At 38.4% G+C, this 26568-nt stretch overlaps 2 protein-coding genes across 2 annotated transcripts; one reads left to right on the forward strand and one right to left on the reverse strand.

Annotated features, from left to right (window-relative positions):
* Positions 1-26012, reverse strand: psmd1 (proteasome 26S subunit, non-ATPase 1). Its single transcript, XM_024278772.2, has 25 exons — positions 25841-26012; positions 25210-25253; positions 24594-24667; positions 24110-24279; positions 23745-23953; positions 23288-23431; positions 21936-22162; positions 21594-21654; positions 21368-21496; positions 21191-21279; positions 21033-21111; positions 20761-20934; positions 20358-20469; positions 19853-20049; positions 18944-19039; positions 18369-18433; positions 10145-10259; positions 8014-8130; positions 7236-7338; positions 3493-3662; positions 3077-3169; positions 2756-2842; positions 1891-2058; positions 1287-1452; positions 1-168 (listed from the first exon to the last, which is right to left on the reverse strand). The coding sequence occupies exons 1-24, from the start codon at positions 25854-25856 to the stop codon at positions 1306-1308; spliced, it is 2886 nt and encodes a 961-aa protein (XP_024134540.1). The 5' UTR covers positions 25857-26012; the 3' UTR covers positions 1-168; positions 1287-1305.
* On the forward strand, positions 11014-17569 carry htr2b (5-hydroxytryptamine (serotonin) receptor 2B, G protein-coupled). Its single transcript, XM_024278773.2, has 4 exons — positions 11014-11608; positions 11691-12284; positions 15830-16030; positions 16140-17569. Exons 2-4 carry the CDS (start codon positions 12023-12025, stop codon positions 17087-17089), a joined length of 1413 nt encoding a protein of 470 aa, XP_024134541.1. The 5' UTR covers positions 11014-11608; positions 11691-12022; the 3' UTR covers positions 17090-17569.
* Positions 26013-26568: the final 556 nt, after the last annotated feature.

Consider the following 26568-nt stretch of genomic DNA (forward strand, 5'->3'; position numbering starts at 1 on the left):
TAACATGTATAGTTTTTTATTGAACAGACTGAGAATTATACATCAGAAGATTATAAAACAAAGCTAGAATGACTGAGGAAAATCCAGAACAGAAAGGGGCGGGGCTTGGAGGCTGTTACACAGATGCTGAAAGGAAACCAAAGTGTTGGATCTTCCATCTTCTGATACCTGAAGAGGAAAGAAATGTCCGTAAGAAACAAATGCTAAATCAAACAAAAAGGACAGATTATCTTTTGATCTCTTAGCCAAAATTTAAAAAAATCTATTTTCTAGGACAGTTATCCCAGGAGTTCAGAGATCATTAGGGCAGAGTAAGCCAACTTTTATTTCCCATCATCCTTTTGTCCACACTAGCTTACAGCCTCTCACAACCCCAACTGCAGCACCTAACGTCACCAATATAGGCTGTTTTTTTAACAGCAATTTTCCACCAGATTCACAATATGAGTAAAGAAATACACAGAAATGTATTTTTAATCCAAAATATATATATATATATATATATATATATATATATATGTTCTTTTTAAATGATGAAATGCCTCAAAAACAAGTAAAAAATATAAAAAAGGGTTTAACATACCTGTTTTCTACCAGATAACTTAAGCCTTTAGCAGCTGAACTCCAGTTTTTATGTTCTTTGATTTACTGTAACTTTTCAACCGTTAACACAATCAGTGTAATTCCAGTGGGTTCTGAAGGAGAAAAGCGGCGTGATTCGGAATCTACTGGAATCGTTGATCGTGTTAACGGCTGAACAGTATGTTAAATATTTTATGGGTTAAATGTTTCTTTCTCTATAAAACCAAGCAGAAACATAAACGTAAGTTGGAATCAACTCAAGAGTCCTACCTTTTTTTTAACAAAAATCCGACAGAAGAAAAATTAGGACAAATGTTTTCCTGCATATTTTAGAAATTGCTCTCGCTGAGCACCCCCCCCCCTGATCCCGGCTTTCCCCGCTGTTTGTGTTGGACCTATGCAGCGTTGCACGTGATGAGACAGATGAGGTGTCGATGACCAAATTAGGGCCTCGGCGTTCTCCTCCTTTCTGAGACTGAAGAGGTGTGTGACGGATGAAATGCCGGCTCGACGGTAGAAGCTGCTCTGACGATGAACTTTTAATTCTGAATTCAAAAGTGTTTCCAGACTTCTAACTTCATGACTTATCGACATGAACTTCACTGCTCTGTTGGTTCTTGCAGAGTCAAAGAAGTTCAGCATGTATAGTTGGAATAATAGATGTGATTTGGGTTTAAGAGCAGTAGATGTTTGTGTGGGCTGACCTTTGCTGAAGGAGTGTTTCTACTCATCGATATACTCGAACGGCTCGGGAGGCTCCGGCTCCTGCTCTTCCTCCTCTATTTTGGGTCCGTGTGCCGAGACCGGCTCCACCAGCTCCTCTTCCTCTTCACTGGTGTCCTTCAAGATGATGATCCCACCAGTGTGCAGCTGATGGAGGACAGGATTAATTAAGCATCATGAAGACAGTGATGCTCGTTTCGGAGCAGAAATGTCTTTTTTTAACAGCTGGGATTTCAGTAAATCAATAAATGTCCTGATGCTGAGCACACTTCCACATTGGTGTCAAAAAATCGCCATTAAATCACAAACAAACCCTTAAAAGGAAACGTAACTTTAGACAAACTGCAGCAGCTTTGTAGCGCTCTTAACAGGACCCAAATTCAAACATTGCTTCCTCTTTATGAGGCGGGGGCGGGTGCTTGTGGGGGACAGCGTGGCGTCCTGCACAGAACTGTCCACATCACCAGCAAAGCTCTCTTTCTAGGTCGGTTCTGGATCAACTTCCTTCTATTCAGGTTTTAATCTTTCATTTAGTTTGGACCAAAGCAGTGGATTCTGCCTGGTTCCGGTCTCGCTGGATCTTACCGGTTTGAAGGGCTGGTAGCGGCAGCTCTCCGGCATGGCGAGGACTTTGAGCTGAGCTGGCATGGCTCTGGCCGGGTTCTCCATGAGCTGGAAGTTGGGCTCTGCTTCTTTTTTCTTCTCTTTCTCCTTGTCTTCGTCTTTCTTTTCTTTTTCTGTTTCTTGGACTTCCTGTGAAGAAGAAAGCAGAATTTTTCTGCATCAGAATCACTAAACTATTGAAGAGTTTTCTGGTAATAAAACTGACTGATGGTTGTAAATGCTTTCAAATTAGTAAGATAAACGTTTTGACGATTTTTCCGTCTGCTGTCTAATAAAAAGGAAAAAGCTCCCTTCTCAGCGCCTCAGCTCGGACGCCACACGGCAGAAAATACCAGGAAAACAGTCCCAGACGGACAGAGTCTGTCGGCAAACGCCGGGTCTGTGAGAGTGCAGCGATGAAGAAACACGGAGCAAAAGCAGGTCAAAGACTCAAACTCTTTGAAAGTACCCCATTAACTTTCAACTTCTGTGCTGAACCTACAGGAGATTCTCAGTGAAGCTGTTTTGGAGTCACCGTCAGGTTTCCTCACTGTGCTCTTTTGGTCTCAGAAAAGACCATTTGTGTGTTTTGAGGGTCATGGAGTTCAAGTTCCTTCCACAACAACAATAAATTGTTGTAGACTCAGATTACATTTCTTAAAGAAGCTTTTAATTTGAAAAGACCACCCACATTGTTTTTATTTCCATTAAATCTTTACGTTTAAAGTTGCTTACTTTAAGCAGTTTGTGCATATTAGAATAAACAAAAACAAATTCATAAAAAAAAAAAAAAATGAAATGAGTGAAAACAATAAAAGGCTTCAAAGTTGATGGCTTTTCCACTCACCACTTCCATCCTCTCCTCCTCCTTCTCTTTCTTCTCCTTCTCCTTTTTCTTGGCTTTGGCTGTGATGGAGAGAACGGCGGTGGATACCTGCCACGCCGAGACACGGTTCCACAGTGTAAGTTAATACTGCCGACATTTAGGCCTTCTAACACGAACTGTATGCAAAAGACTGTCGACCACAACCTAAACAACTTGTATTTTGCTCCTCAAGAGTGGAGAAAAAGGCTAAAATAATAAATAGGACGAGCCAGAAAACGGATTGAAATTATTCACAAATCAATATAATGAGGGTTTCATTTCAGAACACATGCTCGCTCTCACCTTCTCCTTCTCTTTCTCCTTGGGAACCTCCAGAGCTGGAGGGTAGGCGAAGGTGGACGGCTTACAGTTGGAGCGGTACTGCACCTTTGGCATCTAAACAGAAAGCGGAACATGACTGTGTGTGGATGTTCAAAAGCTGAAAAACACTAGTGATCATGAAAACCAAAGAACTTTCTGAACTCTCTATTCCTCACACAGCTACAGACTCCTCCTCATGGAGACGCGACGACCCGCTCTGTCAGCTTTTTGTAGACAATCAGCTACAGCTGCAGCGGCGAGGGCTTCATGTTTGGTGTATTCTTTAAATTATGACTCTTTGCTGAAACTATTTTTCTTTTACTCTAACAGTATTTGTTTTATTACTACATAAAAAGTCAGTCTACTGTGGAGAAAACACCACTTTTAGAAACCAGTACCTTCAGGTCCTTGTTGAGCCCGATTATAGCTGTTGGTGTGAAAGATAGTGACAGGAAGTGGGAGAGGGGGAACCAGAACCAGAACTGGGTGAAGACCAGCAGGCCGACCACGGATGGCATGTGAGTGTGCCCGGTTCTGGACTGCAGAGAGATGGTCACGTTTCTTCCACCTGGAGCACAGACAGGAAGTGAACAAGCAGGAAAATCAGAAGCTTGGAGCTTGAATGAAGTACAAACAGCTTTTGTTTGACATATTTTCCTTAAAAAAGGAAGCTTTTCCAAGGAAATGAGGGTGTGGGGGGTGGGACATTCACCACCCTAGGTATACCGACTTCTGTCTGTCCTCGGAGCTGTATTTTTTAAGGCGGTATTTAAGGAGACAATAAGGGGAGGTCGTCACACCCAGGACAGTATTGTCTCCCTTTGAATGTGCATGTCAGCTCTCATTTATCATGAAGTTCTGGATCAGACATGATTCATCAGGACATGAATCAACCAAAATTCCCCTTTTTCCAGCTGCACTGTAGTCGCAGGTGAAATTTAAACCGTATTTTGCAAAATATTTGTAATCTGGATTTACATGTGCTGTTTTATTTGCCTAAAATTAGACATACAGTATTTAGTCATCCAGCAATTGTGTAAGTTCTCCCACTTAAAAAGATGAGAGGCCTGTAATTTTGATCATAGGTATACTTCAACTACGAGACACAAAATGAGAAAAAAAAAATCCAGAAAAATCAAATTTTTTGATTTTTGAAGAATTTTTTGTGCAAATGATTCTGGAAAATAAGCATCTGGTTACCTACAAACAAGCAAGATTTCTGGCTCTACCTCAATGCTTTATAGAAGGTAAACACGGAGGGGGGGCATCATGCTTTGGTCTGTTTTTTAGTAAATAGATTAGGATGACTAATCCGTGTAAAGAAAAGAATAAATGGGGCATCAGCATCAGCATTGAAGATGAAACACAGCTGGATCTTTCAGCAAACACACTGCCAGGGTAACGAAGGAATAACTTGATAAGAAGCATTTCAAGGTCATGGAGTGGCCTAGTAAGACTCCAGAACCCCATTGAAAACCTTTGGAGGGAGTTGAAAGTCCATGACAGTCCCAAAACGTCCCTGCTCTAGAGGAGATCTGCATGGAGGAATGGACCAAAATACCAGCAATGGTTTGTGAAAACCTTGTGAGGACTTTCAGAAAATGTTTGATTGCTGTCATTGACAACAAAGGGGATATGACAAAGTATTGAGTTGAACCTTGGTTATTTGAATACGTGTTTTTCACCATAATTTACAAATACATTATTTAAAAATCCGACAATGGGATTTTCTGGATTGATTTTTTTCATCACAAAGTTGAAGTATATATAATGAAGATTACAGGTCTCTCTTATCTTTTTAAGTTGAAGAACGTGCACAATTGGTGGCTGACTGAATATTTTTTTGCCCCACTGGAAATCAATTCTGTGGACCGTAAGATTTCAGTTACAGATTATGGACCTTGTAATCATTTTTGTTGCGTATTGAATTGCCCACATATATTTTTATTATAAACTGAATGTATTAGTTTGAAGGTATAAAATATAGTTAAAACCTTTCAGACTGTATTTATACACAAATAATTAGGAAAATACAATAAAAGAAATATGATTTTTTGATTTTTTTACTTAAGAAAATCTTTAGAAAATGTGGTTATTTATGGTGTCATGTTGGGGGTGGGCCTGGCTTTGTGCATCTGTGCTGATTAACGGGGGTCAAAGTTGCAGCAGAAAGAACGTTCTCCACCCTCCTTTCTTCATAACTCAGGACAAAAAGCGGATTCATGAGCAAGCTCTACAAAGGTGAAACTTTAAAAAAAAGGAACACTCCTGAGGAAAAGCTGCCAGGGAGTAGCACTTCCAACTAAAGATGAATTCAATCCAAACAATCCCATCTAAATCATCTGCTGTCTCCTAGATTTGGATCCACTTTGATCTGAGGAGCGGTGCGCCTTAATCAGGGGAGCCTTATCTCCACAGCTGAATCAGAGCTTAAAGCTTCCACGTCCCTCAAATTAGCTACCGGCCCGAGTGACTAAAGAGCTGGGCTCGCCGCGCCACAGTCGACTGACGAAAAGTCTTTTAAATACTTAAGAGAGGTTGAGTGCTCTTGACCTGCCACCCCCTCCTTTCCACACCAGCTGTTTTTGCCAACTCAGACCGTGGTGGTGGGCCAATTTTCATTCCTAGGAGTTGTCAGGATAGCTACGATCCCTCTGAGGTGTAGCGTGACTATAACAACAAGCAGCTTGCGTGCTCAAACAGAAAACACTGGAATTTAAAAGAGACCCACCGAAGAAAAGACGTGAATAAAGAAAGAAAAGACGAGGATGAAAAGAGAGAATGAGCAGAGACGGATATTTCCTGCGTAATGAGCAGCGGTGGTCATGGAACTGGGCTCTAATCGCTTCCGCCAGTCAAATTAAAAGACAATTACCGTGCACCTCCAACACTCCTGACGCCCTGCAACAACCAGGCTAGTTAAGGATTCGTACAGAGGTAGTTGGAGAAGGTCTGACACACAACTAAAACTTTGCGTGTCCTGCTTGAAAACCACTCTGTGGATGATTACAGTGGAGTTTAACAACAAATAAACTGGGGGATTTGTACAGCATCACCGTGGAAAAAAAAGAAAAAAAATGCACATTATTGGTAAGTTTTTGCATGAAAAATGAAATGTGATGGAGACCAAAGTATAAACTTTATTTCAGCACCTCTGAATGAGCTGCTTTGCTGTTAACTGGTGTTTAAAACTCTCTAAGAGACATATTAAAAGGTGCAAGCTAAACTTTTTATATTTATATGAATCCAAGAGCTCGATTATTGATTTTTAATTGCATAAATGGCAAAAAAAAAAAAAGATTACAATTAAACGTTTTGCTGATTATTTTGTTTGTCTTCCATAACCTGGACAATAATCTACATATCATGATAGGACCACCTCACAGGAGATAATTTCCAAGACACACAGGATCTGGATATTTGCTTTCTTAATCAGAAGTGTGATAATTATAAATAATAATAATAAAAACAAAAGGGGCACACCAAACTGAAAGTAGAGGTTAAAAAAGAAAGACTGAGGACGTCATGGAAGGTTACGTTCTCCAGAAGCAGAAACTTAGAAAGGGTTTTCTCATGTTAACACGAGGCAGAGACTTAAAGTGTTTCTGCACACGAGTGAATGTACAGTTTGTGTGCGTTAGGTGGGGCGGCCTAGCTCGGCCTGGGAGGGTGTGCGGCTCTGTCGGACCTCACACACATTCACACACAGCGCTTGCCTGAGTCCACAAACAGCCACGCACAGACACACAAACACAGAGACAAACAGTAATCACTAGGAGGCCGACGGGCCACGTTGTGGAGAGCACGGCGGCGCTGAGGTAGGACCGCCAGGCGCTAATGCACCTTAGCATGATCTGTTCCAGAGACTGAGTGCACGGGTGGTCAACTTAAGGAGGTCTTTCTATGTTTGCATGAGTGTAAAGGCGATCCAATTAGGGTGCAGACATGTACACACAAAAACCACAAACCCACATAACATTTAGAGGAGTTCACTTCAATTACAGTATAATTAAGAAATACAGATTTTTTTTCTTCATACTCCACTAATAAGCAGGGGTCACATGAGTTGTACAGCACCACATACCCCTCAATCTCTGTGACAGACGGGGTAAACCCAAAGTTGCTGTGTTTGGAGACTGACCTGCATCCAGAATTCCCTGGGCCAGGATGGCGCCAAACTTGGCCATGACATCATCATGTTTGTCGTTGATCACTTTCGCATAAAGCTGCCTGAACTGGTTGACCTACAAATGAACATGAAATGTTTAGATATACCACACAATAAACAAGTGCTGTATGATCTGCTGACAGACGTGAGTCAGAAACTAAAACACAGAAACCCAACATGGCACTGATTCTGTGGGGGGGGTCAGCACCGGTTGGTGCACTAGGTAGTGCCTTGGCAGTTCCTCGGTTCATTAGGGTAGAGCTAAAAGTCCAACACCTCCCACAACGTTTGGTGTTGGGGAAAAAAAACCTTATACACTCTTACACAACTTAAGCTCTAGAGGCAGTTGCCACAGAGATTGAAATGGCTTTTTTTCCATGTCAAACTAGAAGTTCTGTGAGAGTAAAGCATGCAGGTATGCCTGAACCAATCCCAGTAGAAGTCTTCCTTGACCAAAACTCAACGCTCTACCTTTACAAGTCTTATTCTAGAGTCTTTCAGAAACTTCTCGTGATCCATCTCATATTTTAATCAGAACATTGTGATCTCAGAGGCATCAGGAATCATTAAACGTTCACTGAAGCATGCTGGTATTTAGCACAGAACCAGACGGGGAACGTGACAACATTGTTCTGAGCTCAAAGCTTTGCTATATAAAGTCTGGATCTCATTTAAAATAAAAATCCTCTGCTGCTTTATGGATTCTATAGGAAGTCTTAGATCCATAATGATGGCTGCACAATGCACTCACCTTGGGACAGGTAACCTCCGTCTGCTGGATCATGATGAGTGCTGAGGCGATGAGGGCGCCCTGTCTCACGTAATTCACCGGATCGTTAGTCATAGGTTCCAATAAGTTGATTGCTTCCTGCACAGCAAAACACAGAAGTTAAAAATTAATATAAATTTGGAGCCTTTTGTCCTGAAACTGCAAAAACTCAAAAACTGAACTTCAGAAATGCCAGATGGAGTGCTGGATTACTCAAAGACATTTGAAAGCGTTCCTGGAGAAGCACAAAATATTTACTTTTGGTGCTGTGCACAGTAACCATGTGGCATTTATTTGATTTAAGAATGACCAGCTGTTGCTATGTTTTCCTGGTATCTTTTGTAGGTACAGAGTGTTGTGATAGTGGTTTCTGGGTAATTGAGTTCTTCAGGTTGGTTTAACCTAAAAAATGTCAACAATCAATATTTTCTGTTCAACTAGGAATTTTTTGTAGTTCGAGATGGGAGTGTGTTGTAGCTGTATCAGAATGTATAAGTCAATACAAACAAAGGTTGTTTTTCTTTTCAAACTAAGAGATTACTGCCTCAGAGGCACTTCTGTCTGGTTAAATACAGGAAAAGGAATTATCAACAGAGACAAACAGAGCTCACAAATTAATGACATTACTGTCATCCATATCTGGTTGCCGCTGACAACCGAGTTAACAGTTGCCATCTTCTCATGATTACAGTGAAAGGAGGAGAGATTAAAGGAGGACCACCCCCTGTTCTTTTATGTCTCGGCTCTTTTCTGTTGCTTTGACTCGAGCAGAGATGGCAGGAGGGAAGAGTCAGCAGTGATAGAGGAATGATGGTGGTGGGAAAATCAGCATTCTAACTTCAACTGGAAAGGTAGCAGTACAAGTGTAAAGAAAGCATTGATAAAACCACATCCCGTCTACGATGGGCTCAACAAGGGGAGAGGTGGGGTAAATTAGGGTATTTACTGTCAGAATTAATAAGCAGAGCAGGTTTATAGTACAAGAAAATGCCGGTTCAAAAGCATTTCTGGGGTTTTCCTTCAACTTTTTGCCAGAACGTGAAAAGACCTTTAACCTGTTGTTAATTCAAGATGTCTGAAAACTGTCTGGAAGATTGTGTAAATAAAGCTCTCACTCTGAAACAAAGCAGAGAACGTCTAACCTCAACATCATTTCCATTTTAATGCACATTTATAAAAAGGTATCAGATGACAGGTTTGTGAAACAAACATTTCATTTCCACAAAAATGTGTTTGGGAAAATTGCTTCCATTCAGTGAACTGGGCAGAGATTATTATTTTTTTAGATGTCATTATGGAGCAAATATTAGGGCAAAAGTACCAGAATAATGAGAAGGATCAGTGAAGGTAAAACAAAGTGTGGTCCAGATCTCTTTGCACATCATCATCACTGTCACAGAGAAAACGCTGTCCTGAGAAGTCCTGCAGCCCTGGAGCTTATCTGCTTGGAAATATAAACGCTGGCGCTGAAGAGTACAGATTACAATGATTCAAAAACTGTGGCTGGGACTTTGTCGTGTGACGCTCGACAGCCAACCTGACTGAGACAACACTGGAGCTGAGAGCACTCTTGATTTCTGCCCCTACACACTAATATTTAGACTTCAGTGGGCTTGAATACAAACAACAACTTTGACTGGTTTCTGAGTCAATCTGCAGTGAACTGTTGTCTTTTAAGGTCTCCGTGCCTCCATAGGTTTGTGAATTTTGAGTTGTGTTAATTTGTGGAAGAAATTTAAGGAAAAAAAAAAAAAAAAGATATTTGACCATTTGCAAGGGGAAGAGTGTAAAAAGAACGTCATTCTGCCTGACAGAAACATGTTTTCCGGTTTCCTTGAAAGCCAACAAGGTTAAAGCTACATTTGCTTTTAAAAAATGGCCCAAAACATGTTTTACAACTAAAAAACTTATTATTGGGAGTCAACCTTAAACAGATTTATTGAATTAAAAGAAGTGAAAAATTAATTTCAGTATAAGTTTTTAGGCAAGCTTCTGCTAATTATTTTAGAACCAACAACTTTCTTCTATAGCAAAATTGGAGCTCAGTAACCAGAGAGATAAATGCACCATTGTGGAAATATTTTCCCTTAAAGACCATGGAAAAAAGCCTCACCTTGTTGCCAGTTCCTGCACAGCAAATTCCCAGAGCCATGGCAGCTCCACAGCGCACGTGAGGGTTGTAGCTCTCGGACAGAAGAGACACCACACTGGGACACTGTTCCGGGGTCCTGCAGAGACAGGCGGAGAATAATCAGAACTGGAAAATAAAAACACACCTGTTAGTCGTGCTGTTAGCCGTGTTTTCATTTGGGGGATCAATTGGTAGAACCCAAAATCTGACTTATCTACTTCAATGCAAAAGTAGAAGTATTTTTTTTTCTTTCGCTTTTAGAAAAAGGATAAAGAAGTCAAAGTTTTGCTTTTAAAAACACTCAACTCAAATTAATCTATTCAACATAGGAACACATACGGATAATATACATAACGTAAAACAAAATGCACAATAATAAAAATAATGATGAATGATTAAAATATATATAGATATATTTGCAAAATCTAGCTCAATTTTTTTCCCCAAACATCAATGCTGGTGATCCATGTTACACAATTTAATTACAATTTTGAGCTTGAGTGCAAAGAAGAAAACAAAAAACACGTTTGAGGTTAAATCCTAAATCTTTGTTTGGATGAGTGAGCAGCAGTGCCGACAACACAAGGTTTAATTTTTTTTGGAGCAGGACAGATGCATAAATAACAAGAAAACAAGAAAAAAAATTGTGTCGTTGAAAGTCACCTAATCTATACAGAACGATGACAAGTTTCTGTAGACTAGCAAAGGAAATATTCTTTTAGTCGGTCTAAAAAATCTGAAATATGTTAAATCTGAATTTGAGGAGGTTTTCCAGCTCATATCGTCACTTTTTAAAAATAGAAAAAAGCAGAGCAACAATGGCATAAAAGAGTTCTCCCCTTGAACCGTTTCTACCTCACCCATAGTGTCTGGTTTCAAATGGGGGAGAGAACAGAGAGTGACAAATGTAAACAGTGGGGTGGCTGTGTTGAAGGAAATTACCTCCCTGAACTGCTGGCATGTGGCCAGCGACAAGACATTCATCTGTTTTGTATAGAGCCTGACTCACTGGCAGGACAGAGGGGAGGGAGTTGAGGAAAGAGTGAGACGGCGAATGAGACAGGAGAGAGTGGAGCGGAGCAGGCTGTGAAGAAGAAGCAGTGATTAGGAATGGGAGCGAGGCGGAGGCGCCACAACATCTGAAAGTTTTAAACCTGTGATTGCAGCAAGTGATGCAAAGCAAGACTCCAGTTTGCTCTGACACGAGGAACCAGAGCGCAGTGCACGAGGACTGCACCGTCTAAAGAGACTTGAATGCAGCTACTGCAGCAACTCGTGAGAATCGGGGTACGAGGAATGGATAGAGAACGTGGAATAAAAAATTAAACAAAAAGTGTAAAGACTGAAGTGGACTGAGCTGTATCGCATTCTCCAGATTGTCAAAACCAAGGAAGAAAGCTTAAAAACCAGGACAATTTAGAGAATCAAACCACTTTTGGAAAGAAGGTAAGAATCTATTTTAATAAAATACAGTTTAATAATGTCAATAAAAAAAACAGGTAAGACATTATCATTGCTCCTTCAACAGACCTTTTCCAAATGAATGGATAAAAGCTCCAGCTGCATGGAAAGTAGGCGTCCTGCTGAGGAAGTACCGCTCTGGTTGGGATTATTTTAGGATTGATGTGTTTCTGCATCGGACCGTTTTACTTTTGACCCTGTCAAACAGTGAATCGTCAACCACTTGTTGTTTTGTGGATAGTGCAAAGGAAGATGCATCTTGTGCTCAAACCTTGAGCCACCCCACTACACTCTGCACCCTAGCCTGTGGGACCCTGTGACCATGCTGACCGCCTGTCCATCACCACAACGATCAGAGCCCCGACCCACGCTCAGGCCCGCTGGAATCTCAACAGCAACATGTCTCAGCCAGTCGTGGCACAACTCGACACTAACGGCTCACGAGCGGCTGAAGCGCCTGAGATTCAGCTGAAGTGGGCCGCCCTGCTCATCATCATAGTCATCATCCCCACTATTGGAGGGAACATCTTAGTCATTCTTGCAGTGTCACTTGAAAGGAAGCTGCAAAATGCCACTAACTACTTTCTGATGTCACTGGCTGTAGCTGACCTGCTGGTGGGACTCTTAGTGATGCCGATCGCCCTGGTTACAGTTCTCTACAGTAAGTCAAGTCTGGGACTTTGCATTTATGAAATGAATGAAATACTAAAACACATGCAGTAAAATATATGTCTATATCAGATATAAGTTATTAAAATAAACAGCAACTAACTTTCTTTCATTGGTAGTTCCTATAAAATGTAAAAAAAATATGTTTGCCTAAAGAAAGGAGATTTTAAGGAAGCACGGGTAAAATAAATAAAAATATAGGTACATGCTAATAGCTTTTGAGTAGTAGTAGATATAATCAAGGCCAAACTAATTACCATTAATGAAATGTAACAAGGTAGTGGACCTTAATAACTCTGGTAATGTGGCAGCAGCAGTTGCACAGCTTGCACATCTTGGGAACTTCTAACAAGTGTGGAAAAAATGCAAACAAACAAACAGAATACTTTTGTTAGCTCTTGGAATTGTGTTGTGTATAAACAACAGGGACACAAGTTTGTTTTATCTTTGGAACGGCTGATTTATTACAAATACAGTTCTCTGTGACAGCAAAGCCATCATTCTCCATTCATTTAATTAGAGGAAAATGAGCCCGATCATAATGACGTCTCTGACAACAGGCACACAGGGGTGAAGGATAGTGTATTGCAAACTCATTTGTAGCCATGCTTCCTTCACTTTGTAATGGTTTTCACAAGAACTGGATGAAATACTAAAGTTGCATCAAATTAATTTAACCCATAAGAGCCAGACCCATTTTTCCTTAAAGAGAAAATTATATATACTTTCAAGTGGCCCACATAACATGGGTCTGTTGTTTTTCAGTTACACTGATTTTTCACTAGCTGTTCTTATTGGTTCAAATTAAGTTGTGAAATCAGTTAAAGTAAAATTACCTTAAAAAGTTATTATAAAAATATATAAAATATAAGTAAACACGGTTTGGTTGCAAATTTGTACACAGTCTTCCTATTTTTTTTAAATAAACCTTCCTTCCATGAGGTAATAGGGGTTATAAGAACAGATGAAATCTGTTCTAGTGCTTGTTGTATTAAACCTACACAGATGTCATTATTAAACGGTTAACAGAGATGAAACTAAAAGGAGCTCTGTAAACACACACGAGAGTAAATTATCAGGAGGTGAAACAGCACAGAGTAGATGAGCAACAACACAGACGGGAGCAGGAGCAGCACCTCATCCTTTAACTGAAGGACTTCAGACACTCCCAGCCGTACACAAGGGGACAAAGTATGACCAGATCTCAGCCAAATATATGGTGCTTGTGTGAAGCAATGTGAGACCTGGTATAAAAGGTATTCTAAATAAATGACATCAAAATTTAAAAAGGAACGTGATCAATAGTTGAGTCAGATAGTAAAACTTAAACACATCAGTTTCAACTGAGCACAAACAGGATTTGAGCTGCACTAATGCATTTTGTTTCCTATGTTTTTCTCTCATCAATGTCTAAATGCTGCTCGTCTGGTAACAACACCCTGTAGACTTTTGTTATTTGGTGTGCTGTAGGATCCGGTTAAGATCCAGGAGGCTGTTCACCAATTGACACGGCATCCATCTAATCCTGCTGTCGTTTATGAGTTTTGATGGTGATAGATACATAGATTGTCGCATCTCTTGATAAACATAAAAACTTGAAAAAACCCTTCATCACATTATGTGCTCCATGGTAAGAAAACTACAGTTTCACAATAATAATCTTGGTTAAACTTCCTTTCTGCAGCGAAGTAGTAATGGGATAACAGTCTCTCAAGACTCAGTTAAACACTTGAAACACAACCTGCATTCCAACAACCTTCCTTGTGTCGTTTGCAGTTTGACTATTAGCCAAACATGAAAAAGAATGTAAAGCTGAAAACATGTCTTTATTCCTTTAACAAAAACACTTAAAAAATTAAGGAAGTGAAAATCTCTATAACATAATTTACAGGAATAGCTAAGTTCACTTTTTTCATTTACTAAACAACTTAAACTTCTTTAAATTAGTTTTAAACTGTGCCCTTTATTCCCAAAGAAAATATAAGGAAATACTCATAGGTTAGATTTGTTTAAACTGAGAGTTACAGGGTCATGTATATATGGTAAAAAAAATAAATCATATATGTAATTTCTCTACTACTGAATTTTAATTAAATGTCCAGTCGAGCCATTTTCAGTCCACACCTTACATGACCAACTACAGAGGGACAATTTACTTTGCTTTTTTTGCTTGATTGTGCAGCCAACGGGTATACAATAAAAGAGCAAAGGAAATTTGAGAGCTGAACCATTAGGATGCACTTATTCTCATCCATTTTCTCTGCTTCCCAAAATAAAGATGTTTTTTCTCTTATTTTTCCTCAGCAGATCTGCTTTAAGCATCGTGTCTGTGTTTAAAGTAAGGTTCTGTACTAATCCAAACTCAACTACAAATTGGACCAAGTTCTCTGGGAATCATTTAAAATATGCACAAAAGGCTGCGTTTACATGGCCCGTTAGAAGCTACACAACTAACACAATAACCTCCACTTTCTTAATGACACCTAATGGAAGGAACTTCCGTTCTTGAGTCCCACCTACCTGCTGCCTATTAACAAGATTATTCCATTCGCCACTAACTGGTTTTTGCAGAGTAAGGCTGATAAGCTGCACATTGGCAGGAATATGAAAAGATAATATCTTTCCACACCTGTAATCCCCAATAAATATTGTGCTAAGAAAAAAAAATAAAAAATCAGCTGCTTCATAAAAATGCTCTACCTGCATATGTTTATGTAAAGCAGTTTCCAACCTCGAACAATAAACATAAAGAACAAATAATAGAAACACAAAAATGTATTTCGATGATAACCATAGAGCTTCAAAAGGGATTATTTTTGTATTTAGTAAACTTTTAAAATATATTCTTCAACAACTGTAAAACAATACAAAAATGTTGCAGTAAAACACTAAAAAATAAAGTTGAACAAGTTTAAATGCACCAGAAAATAAAAGATTATCCTATTTTATTCTGTATTATTCATGTTCTATAAAATAAAAGATTGAGCGTAAGATTGTTTTACTTTGCATGTAAATCAGAAAATAGTTCCATAAAGTTTTTCTTGAGACAAAACTCTATTGTTTGTTGAATAAACTTCACAGAAACATTAAAAGTGTGACTCAAAGATTGTTGGAGTGAGGGGAAAAAAATGTGTTGAAAGGCTGAGAAAAGGGTAAAACAAAGCAGTATTATATGAAATATTTCCAGCCACAATCATTTGCAATGTTAATAGATGAGAGACAAAAGCCAGATTTCTTGCCAGTTTTAAGCCTGAGACTCAAAATAAACATTACTGTTGAGGATCGTCTCAGCCACAATCTACATAAAGAGCTTCTAGTTCCATAAACAGTCAGTGAACCCTCTTGTTTCCAGTAAAGTCATTCCTCACGGAGATAAACAAACACCAATCTTTTGCACGACTGCTACCTCTAATCTCCTGCCATTCTGCTAGACTTAAGATCAAGTTCTTGGAGGCATAAAAATAACATTACAAACTCACAAACTGAACTATAAGAAAATGCATTTGTTGACTGGTTTCCGTCTCTTCTTCTCTGCAGACTCTGGATGGCCTCTTCCGGAGTTCCTCTGCCCCATTTGGCTTTTTCTTGACGTGCTTTTTTCTACAGCGTCCATCATGCATCTATGTGCCATCTCCCTGGACCGTTACATCGCCATCAAGAAGCCGATCCAACACAGCCAGTACAAATCCAGAGCCAAAGCAATGGTCAAAATTGCTCTTGTGTGGCTTATATCCATTTGTAAGCATCAACTCAGACTTTTAAAACGAAATTTTGAATATTTTATGGTTTGGTTTGCTAAAGCAAAAGCACACCAATAAGCTGATCACCTGTTTTTGTTACGTTTCAGGTATTGCAATTCCCATTCCAATAAAGGGGCTTACGAACTACCATATTTCCAACAACATCACTTTCAACAGCAACCACACCTGCCTGCTGAAGACGGACACCTTTCGGGAGTTTATCATTTTTGGCTCTTTAGCAGCATTTTTCATCCCACTCATGATCATGATGGTCATCTACTTGCTTACTGTGCAGGTGTTGCGCAAAAAGGTTTATCTGCTCAAGTCAAAAGTAACTCAGCGCTTTAACTCACAGATAGTCTCCTCAGTTTTCCAAAGGGACGTAGTTACAACACCACCTGAAATGGAACCAGTAGACATGCTGGATACCAAACTTCCAAGGATGCAGGACAAACTGAACGAAGGATCGATGAGCACTCCTCCTACAGAGGACGAACTCTCCTTTCGGAGAATGTCCACAATGGGGAAGAAGTCAATGCAGACTCTTAGTAATGAGCAGCGAGCTTCAAAGGTGCTTGGCATTGTCTTCCTACTGTTTGTGGTCATGTGGTGTCCATTTTTTATTACAAACATCACATCTGCTTTGTGCACTAGTTGTAACGCGAGCATCGTTTCTCGCCTGATGGAGATCTTTGTTTGGGTGGGTTATGTGTCTTCAGGTATTAACCCGCTGGTCTACACACTTTTCAACAAAACCTTCAGGGAAGCATTTACCCGTTACATCACTTGCAATTATAAGAACAGCACAAGCAGCAGGCCAGGGCAACATCTGGCAGCAACACAGGGAGACTGGAAATTAACGGGGATTTCATTCAAATCGTCCATGACCGAGAACTCAAAACTGTTGGTGAAACAGGGAATGAAGAACGGCATCGGTGCCATGGGCTGCCAAAGCCCACTGAGGTGTCGCCACACGCCTGGCGGTGTTATGTTAGACACATTACTGCTGACGGAAAATGAGAATTCTAAGCAGGAGGAACACATAAGTTGTGTATAAAGATGATCTAAACATGAAAGAACTTGACGTGTATCAGATTAATGGTGCAAATTTAACGCCAAAAGCCAAAATGTCTCCTCACATAAAATAATCCTGCCAGCCCTAAAGGCAATAATGTGAATCGCCGGCACGACAAGTCACACAAAAAGACGAAAACATCAGATGCTTAAAAATGGAGGTGACTTCAAGACAACAGGTTTCCCTAAAACCAAACGAAGAAAAACTTTAATCTGAGATTTTCTTTGATCCCCACAAAACTCAAGCTGCCAGACATGATTATCTGGAAAATCTGTTGTACATAAAATGTGCTGTTCTGATATTTGCCTGTATGCTATAAACCATCTCAGACCACATGCTCCTATTTACTAAAACTTTTATGCAAAATAAAAAAAGGAAATATTGCATTTTTGAAATTACATGTCTTCTGTCGGCTTGGACAAACTTTTTGGGGTGCATCACCCTGCAGTTGTGGCGTGTTCCAACAGATATCAAAGGGGAACAAAATGTTAACAAATAAATGATCAAGTAATTTTTCAAAATATAGTGTAATATATACATGATATATATCATATGGTGCCACAAATGAAAATGAGAGGGTAAAAACCCAGAAAAGTGTGAAAAATCTGTTTTAGTTGGTTACAAGTTGTGTGGACTTAAACTTCACACATTTAAAGCTTTAAATTTGATCAAATAAAAAGGAGAAACATCACATCTGAGGAGGGCTAGACCAGCTTAATAGTGATTTGTCATTACTGTATTTTGGCTTAAAGCAATTCAGTCTTATATATTTTGGGATCAATGGTGATGAATAACAAAAAGTTATTGATGTGAGACTTTGGTAAATGTCCAACTTCTGTGTTGTTGTGCATGAGCGGGAAACGTAAGGCGTTATCCTTAAGTCTGGAAAGTGTAGACAAACTGTATTGCTCTGGTTCACGAGTCTTTCTAAACAAAGAAGATTTACATAGAGTTCATCCTGCAGCCAATTGATCACACGGACCATCAAAGCCTTTTTTGGTTTAAACATGTACACCCTGGTATGGTGTAATGGCTGAACTGTTCATGAAGCAGAACTCAGGTCTCTGATGAGTAAAGTCACAATAAAAGGGATAGTACTTCAAAATAAATGATAGAAAAACGAAATTAGATTGAAAAAAATAATGAGAAAAACTTGTACTAAGAAAGTATTTTTTAATACTAAGACTAATTAAGAGTTGTAAAGAGTTAAAATTAATGGATTTTATTTTATATTCTTTATGGTCTGACTTGTGATTCCTACCTGAACAAAATGAAGCCAATGGACTCCACAGCAGCTCTTCGGACATCGTCATTCACATCACTTACCTTTAAAAAAAAAGAAAGCAGGCCGACAATAAGAAAAGATTGAACTATGACCTCCTGGCTCTGATGACACTGTATGTTTTAGATTCTAAAGGACTGACATCCTCAATAACTCTCAAGTTTAGTTTGCATACAGTGCCACCTACAGGGCAACAGGTAAACACATTCTCCACAAACCCAAAGAGATATGCTTTTACTTAATTTTCCTTAGAAGGAAGAATGATTTGTCAAACTCAAGGAAAAGAAACTACTGAAACATTTTATCATAGGTGTGGGGAAGGACTTTACAAAAAACTATTTCATAACAAAGAAATTTGTTTTTTAGGGAAACATGTCAAAAAGGTTCAAATGAATAATTTGAGCAATTGTTGTTGAACACCAAAACAAGAAATATTAAACAGCAGGACACATCCAGGAGTCTTGGCATCGATTTCAATGCCAGCAGTATAAATATGCCCTCCTCATCCTCCAATTGATTATATACTCTACAGAAGGGTAAAAGGAAACACTCACAGCGACATGGAGCAGACGTCGGATGGCCTTGTTGTTCCCGGAGCCGCAGTAAGCCATCCCAACCGTGTACATGCCAGATCGCCTCAGAATGGGATCCTATGAAATACAGTGAAAGAAAGCAGCACTTTGAGATGGTGTGTCTGGATTCACAGCAAAGATCAACACAGGCTGAGTCATTTCCCACGTCTCGCTCTTAAAGAACAAATCCTGGCACACAGAACAGAGAAACAAGCTCAAGTTTGACATGGTATAAACACAACTTGCTTTGGTAAGAATACTAAGAGCACTTAATACATAAAGCATTTTAACATTACAACTGAAAGCATAATGAAGTTCAAGTACACTTACGTTTTTTTTTTCTCTGTGGAGCTCAACAAAACTGTTTTTTTCTAAACTGCATAAACATATAAGCATTTTCCATCTAAATACTAAACTTTGCATTAATATGACAATCTGCAGCTTGTTATGTCAGTGACTATTAATGTAAGCTAACAAAACATTTTGGCATTTAACTTGTTTTAAAGGGGCCCTACCATAAAAATTCTACTTTTTTAGATTTTAAGTGCATTTTACTGTTCATTCCTCACTATAAAAGAACCCCAAAGCAGTATGTTGTATGTGCATCCATCTTTGAAGAAGTCTAGATTATTTTTGCCGGAGAAATACAGAGACGCTGTCACAGAATCTAGGGTGATTTCATGAAATGGACGGCTCCACATGCAGTGGCAGGCGGAGCTTCAGGAATCGAGTTGTTTTACTTCCGGGTAGGAAAAAAACTCATGAAAAATAACTCATATTTCATAAATAATTTGTTTTTTAGTGTTCCAAAGGTAATATATGATCATATATATAGATATAGTTTACTCTGAAAGGCTTAAGAAAATCAAGGTATGACCCCTTACGTCGTACCTTATCTCTACAGAGGCTTTCAATGAGGGCATCTGCTTCCTCCATCCGTGCATACATGACCATGGCAATTCCCACTGCAAGGCCACGCAGGATCTTCTCATGTTGGGTCTCCTGAGCATAGCCCACCATGTCCTCGATTGCCTGGGCTGATTTTGAGCCAAGCATCACCAGACCCAGAGCCAAACCTGCAGCTTCACCTGAAAAATCACATCATGTTATTTTTGTGTTTAATACTATGAGAAAGAGGAAAGAGAAAACAATAGCAGGGGTCTAGGGTAAATTTTTGTACTGGTTGCACCGGTGCGCCTAACTTTTTTTCTTAGGTGCACCAACCAGCACAAAAGTTTGGTGCACCGACCTTCCCGACCTCATTGCATTTAACACAGCACTTTTACATGGTCACTTTTCTTTTTATTTGCCATCAATATCTGCATCAGGACTTAAACTTACATACACATATATGTTTTTTTTAATATAGAAAGAAGTCTATAGTGTAAATGCACACCTGTGACAGCATCGTCCTGGTAAAGGTTTGACTTGAGGAGGTCATAGACATCCTGCCTGGCTGTGCCAAGGGCAGCCAAACCCAGACCGAGGGCACCACCATGGCGAACAATCTGTGACAGAAAACCAGCCAGCAGGAAAGACAGCAGTGAGTTTAACAAAAGAGAAAGTTAAACATCAGATTGTCTCAGACAAACCACCTTCTATTTAGACAAATATTATATTACTTTTAAATTAGGCTGTATAGAATCTTATTTTGCAAATCTCTTTTTCATGAGTCATGAAGACATTTCTTGACCCAGCCTTTAGAGGTCTTTGGAGGAAGTGTATTATTTGGTACTTCCTGATGAGTTTAAATTCAGTGCAACGTAGAGGCTTGATAAAAAATATAAGAAAACTCTCACATCATTGCTTGCATTCTTGAGTTGGCTGAGCAGGTAATCGATGATGTCTCCGCCGTGGTTTGCATGAATGAGTCCCAGAGCGTAAAGGCCTCCTCCTTCCTGGTATGCAGAGCCGGGTGATGTGTCTTTGGGCAGATATGTGGCCATCAACTGGAGCGCCTCTTTTTCATGACCCTGTGACAAAAAAAAAAAAAATACAATCAACGTGAAAAAATGTAAAGAAAATTAACTGGTTTCAGGATTGTTTTGTAGTTAAATAAAAACAACTTTACCTTGTGGATGACACCAAGACTTGCTGTAGCTGTAAATTTTGCCCAGTTGGTGGCTCTGGCTAGCCATTCCAAGTTTTCTCTGCAAAAACAGGCAAACTTTTTTTTTACCTCTTTTGCCTTTTAAGAGCTTGTGAATATCCTTCTGTCTCCACTATTACCTGAGGAACTGGTCACTTGTGGTCCCTGAGTGCATAAAAGAGTTGGCTATGACCGTGGCTGTGTGACACACCGAATTCCGGACTGCGTCCTGGGTGAAACAAACAAAAAAAACTTCTTTAGAATTACAAAGCCTTCTGGGTAAGTGATGGTTTTCCATTTGAAGTAACTTTGAGCACCTTTGTGTTTTTTAGAATCATTAGATCTGTGTTGTTATTTCGGATTAAGAACTGTAAGTGCAGCTCGATGGCCATCTCCCCACTTAGAATCTTGATCATCTTGGCATTCTGGTCTTTAGGTTCATCCTTCTGCATATAATTCAGACAAGCAACAAAAGGATAAATATTAGTCATATGAATGCATCACAGGTAGAGTATGAAAAAGTTACTCTTTTTACAAGTATACCGTTTCTGAGGGCTTTCCTGCAGGAGAGCTGCCAGCCTTATCATCCGTCTCCATTGCCTCACTATAACAAGACAAACAGCTCCTTTATGTCATTACAGTAAACTGATAATAGTGAGCGGTAAATAGCATTGGTTAGCAAATTAACAAGTTTTTTTTTTTTAAGAGTTATGACTTTTTTCTTATATTATTTCATTCATTTATACAGTTCAATCAAAAGTACTTAAATGTTTTTTTTCATGATGTAATCTTTAAATTCATCCTGGTTGTTCATTATTTATAAATACCTAAAATCAATTCAAATACTGAGAAGAACCAGTAGATTTTCATCTATTCCAGTGATACCTGTCTTTGTCTGCTGTTGGAACAGTGCCTGTATTTGTGGAGCCAGGAACGGCGGGGATCGGCGTTCCAACTGTGTGCAAGTTCTGAATCACAGATGACAGGAACTGCTGACTGGCGCTCTCGTAGAGGTCGAAACAGATCTGGTACGCCATCAGCAGGTTGTCCTCTTTAACCAGTTTCTCCAGGATGTCACTCACAGCTTGAGGGTCATCCAGGAAGATCAAGCACTTTGATGAAAAAAAGAGAAAAGTCTAAGAGTAATATAAAGCTTTCATCATAATATATGAATAACCTGCTTATAATCCCTGGGTTTTGATCACATTAATGACAATTTACTATCAGGAATTACAATAGAATGTAATATTTTTACCAATTAGCGACAAATCGTTTTAAATTTATGATGGTGAACTGTAATATATTGCATCATTGAATAATTAAAACAAGAAACTTTACTATATTCAGAACATTTTGAAACAAATTATGTTAACACATTAACTTACTACAAACCCATTTTTAATATTTGAATAATGATTTAATCAAAATGTAATGTAGAAGCGTCAATAGAACAAGCAAGAATGGACACCAAAGAACTTACTTAAAATGAGCATTATGTTGATTAAGAAAAACAAACAAAAACATTATTCTCTACTTGAAGGGCATTTTTCAGTCTGTCTGAAGTGTAATCTATCTAAATGTCCCACAACATTACTTATTGTTTTTTGAGGCTAACAAAGGCTGAAGAAAATCTTTTCAAAGAAACTTGCAGATATGAAAGCACTGTAACACAGAATCCTCTTTTTATCTAAGTTGATGAGCTCCACTCACACCTAAGGACCATATGTCATTTACTGCACTTCTGAGATGGATATAAAAGCATTTTCTTCTCACCTGTTGTAACCCTAACAATAGAGGGAAAAATATAAAATACTAGTACGGTCTACTTTTTTGTGTGTAGAGGTGGGGTGGGAGAGGATTTTAACCAGAACCCAAAAGAGCATCCTTTTACTTTATATTCATTAGCAATTTATTTTATTATCGTGTTACTTTGAATTTAAAAACATAGTTACTATAACATTTCTGATTTTGAGGGACACTTTTCCAAAAGGAAAAAAAGGTCCTACTTGGTTTTTAATTTTTAAGAATCTAACTTGCTTTTCAATTTTCTTCTCACTTTCAGATTTGTTACATTAGATTATTTTTTGCAATAAAAACATATTTTGGTCTTTATCTCGACTTTGATTGAAATTTGTTGACGTTTTAGTATCTCAGTGAAAAGAAAAAAAAGAGAAAAGGATGAAACAAAAAATGAAAGAGGAATAGAAACAAAAAAAACTTAACAGTGTTGCAGTTACCTGGCAGACATTAATGAAATCGGGCTTCTCCAAGTTCATGTAGAGTTTCACCAAAACCCTCAGCACTTCGTTACGGAACTTTTTATTTTGCATCAGAGACATGCACACCTTTAGACTGTAGGCAAGGAGGCCACTGACATCATTCTGCATTTTGGGAAGAAAAGTGTTGGAAATTGGAGAAAATTTAAATAAGACCACAAAACTATATATTTTTTAAATTATTCAAAAAAATATGCAATAAAATGTTTAAAAAGTTACATAAAAATGTTCACTAGAATTAAGAAATTATAATAGCTGTAATTAAAATAGCTGGCATATATTTTGGAGATTTAGGACAATTCCATCCAAAGAATGTAAGTTATAATCCAGACAGAGGGCTGTTTAGCTGTAAATATTATTTAACATCTACTCTGTTTCATTTGCAACATTAATGAAGATGCTTAAAGAAGATGCTGACCGATTCCAAAATAGTTTTCTCAAAAATGTCAAGACGTCTAGTTTCCAAGGCAATGCCAATGGCCTGCTTGTACTTGTGATCATCAAGGCAGCGCAAGAACATCTTGTTGACAATCCCCTCAAGGCGGGGGTCGATGCTCTTCTTCTCCTCATCCTCTGGGAGCTCGGCATTCTCCACCCGCAGCTTGGTGTAATGATCAATGCATTTGGCTGCAGAATAGAAAGAATGGATTACAATTCTTAAATTTGTCTAAAATTGAAATCAGTACTCCAGCCTACATTAAAATTTGGGTTCAAATGAAAGCATACGCTCAAAACATTATTTTTGAGTTGATCCATTTAGTTTATAACTTTACATAAACTTACCAATGATAGTTTCCACATATTCTGAGTCATCTGTGACACTGAAGAGATCTCCAGCACCAAGAGCATAATTTAAAGATTCTTCAAAGGCTCCAAGGTGGTAAAAAACCTTTGAGGCCACCAGAGCAGCAAATGCTCTGCTCCGAAAAGTCTCATCTTCATACAGAACCTCGCTGGAAACAGAAAAGAAACGGTAAAACAAGACCAAAAAAGGAGTACTTGAGAAGCATGTTTGACAAATCTTTACCTATTTTATATTTAAAACATGATCCGAGATTGCATGGGCTTTAATTCTTAGTTAAATTTACATGTTTATGTTCTTGATTTTTCCAAGGGGGTGTAATGGATCACAAAACTCACGGCTCGTTAACCGTGTCACAGTTTTAAGGTCACGGATCAGTAAAAAGTAAAAAAAAAAAAAAAAACAAACAAAGATAAAACTAGGGTAGTACAATTTTGTCCTGTTTGTTTGTAGCTTTGAGCTTACATTTTATCAACAGATCCTGAAATCTCAGCCCAGAAGTCATTCACAATGGAGTCCAGCTTTTGCAGAGCAAACTCCTGTAAATGAAATAGAAGTGTTACGCACACACTCATTAACACAAGTTAAAATACTGAACTAATTTTTATTTCACGTTGGACTCTTCAGAAATATTTTTACCATTTTAAAAAAGTTGCAACAAGTTGTTTTTTTTTTTCAGTTAAAGACAATTAAATATAACAATTCATTATCAATGTTCAAATCTGCAACTGAGTCCATGTGTGTGTGCTTATATTGCTATTATTAACTACTATTTTTTTTTATTTATCTAAAGCATTTTGAGGTATTTTATAGCAGAAAATGTACTATATAAATCATGTTGAACTTGGATTTCTTCAAAATTGCAGAAAACATATCATGAAAGAAGTTAAATCTTTTTTCTAACTATAGTAAAATCATCATCCACCTCTGTTCAACACTATTCTCATGTCCTCCTTTACTCCATCCCATTGACCTCCTTTAATCACAGTCTGTTTCATCTGCATGCAATCCAAACCACTGTCGCATACATTACACACTTTAACATTAAAGATCCACCATCATAGATTTTTTTTTTTTTTACCTTGAGTTGAGGGTCCTCTTCGTCAAGGAGTGAAATTATTCCAGCTTAAAAAAAAGAACAATGTATATATTAGAACTTTTAACCTTTCTTCGACAAAACTACTGGAAATTCAAAAACCATAAGTGGATTCATGACCACTCATACACTTGTAACATTTAACCTAATCAACACTTCAATATTACAAAAACAACGTTACATAGCGTAATGCGTATAGCCTCACTCTATTTTTAAAGTTGAAATACTTTGTAAAACACAAAAACATGATAAATGAACAATAACTTCGGAGAGCATGGTAAAGAATGTCGCCATGCGATTATACGATTATTTAAACAATTCCTATTGGAATAGAAGCTAGGTGGTCACAGCAGTAGATGACACTGCCTTAGCTACGAGTCATACAGGAATGCATAATGCGTTTTTTTTAAAAAACATCTAACAACTACTGAATGATAGTAAACACAGTTTTTTGTAGTTTAAGCAAGTTTCGCTGGGTAAAACACTCGGATTATGAGATCAGTTTCCCTGGTAAACGGCTGGTTAGGGTTGCTGCTACCGCTGTGTGACTCAGCTAATTCAATGGCAGCTAGCTTAAGTTGCCGCTATCAAAAATATGGAGTTTTTGGAGTCTTACCCGCCGATGTTATCATGACTGGTTCTTTTATCGCTCCTTAATTTAAGAATGTTAGTTTAAATTTGGAATTTGGTACCTTTATCTGAGACTAATGGTACAAAACACTTGTACTCTGTAAGAAAAACCAGACCAGTAACTAGGCTTTTTTGTCCCTCTCTGGAGGACCTCAATCATAGCTGGCCAACGTGTGCCTGTATGATAAGGCACAAATATTTACAACATTATTTGTAAGATTAAATTTTAACGTACCTTTATTCATTTTTAACGGACCTTTTTATGTTTTCTAGGAGTTTTAAAGTGAAATAAAATTAAAATCTAATGAATTACAAAATATCTTTGAATGGCAAAGTACGCAATTCTAGGCAGGCAATTTAAAGGGTTCAACCTCATTCAATTAGCTTTCAAAGCTTGTGCAATGTGCAAATGTGGTTGTGTCAAAGAAGTAGCATAAAAATTTGCTGATTTCTTTTCCTGTTTTGTTTTCAAAATGCAGGATGTCTAGAAAAATCCTTGTTCTTATGCAATATTTTTACATGCTTAATTTAAACAAGGGGTTGTAATGATAAGGCAGTCACATTAATTACTTTGATTCTGTGCAATCAAATTCTCAACTGACTAAATGGTCAGATATATTTATCGTAAAGTTAATAAATTTTAATTGACCTCTCATGCTCATTTTTGAGACAACAATTGTATGCACACAATGGCTTTCTAATCAATCAATAATA

The sequence above is a fragment of the Oryzias melastigma genome, linkage group LG4 (assembly GCF_002922805.2).
Source record: "Oryzias melastigma strain HK-1 linkage group LG4, ASM292280v2, whole genome shotgun sequence".
NCBI lineage: Eukaryota > Metazoa > Chordata > Actinopteri > Beloniformes > Adrianichthyidae > Oryzias > Oryzias melastigma.

What these genes read in the sequence shown, in the direction of transcription:
- htr2b (XM_024278773.2), top strand. Translation starts at nt 12,023, where the DNA reads ATGTCTCAGCCAGTCGTGGCACAACTCGACACTAACGGCTCACGAGCG. An exon ending in CCTGGTTACAGTTCTCTACA is followed by an intron (nt 12,285 to 15,829) that starts GTAAGTCAAGTC and finishes TCTTCTCTGCAG; the next exon opens with ACTCTGGATGGCCTCTTCCG. An exon ending in TGTGTGGCTTATATCCATTT is followed by an intron (nt 16,031 to 16,139) that starts GTAAGCATCAAC and finishes GTTACGTTTCAG; the next exon opens with GTATTGCAATTCCCATTCCA.
- psmd1 (XM_024278772.2), bottom strand. An exon ending in AAAGCCTCTGTAGAGATAAG is followed by an intron (nt 19,040 to 19,852) that starts GTACGACGTAAG and finishes TGTATTTCATAG; the next exon opens with GATCCCATTCTGAGGCGATC. An exon ending in GTGCAGGAACTGGCAACAAG is followed by an intron (nt 8,131 to 10,144) that starts GTGAGGCTTTTT and finishes TTTGCTGTGCAG; the next exon opens with GAAGCAATCAACTTATTGGA.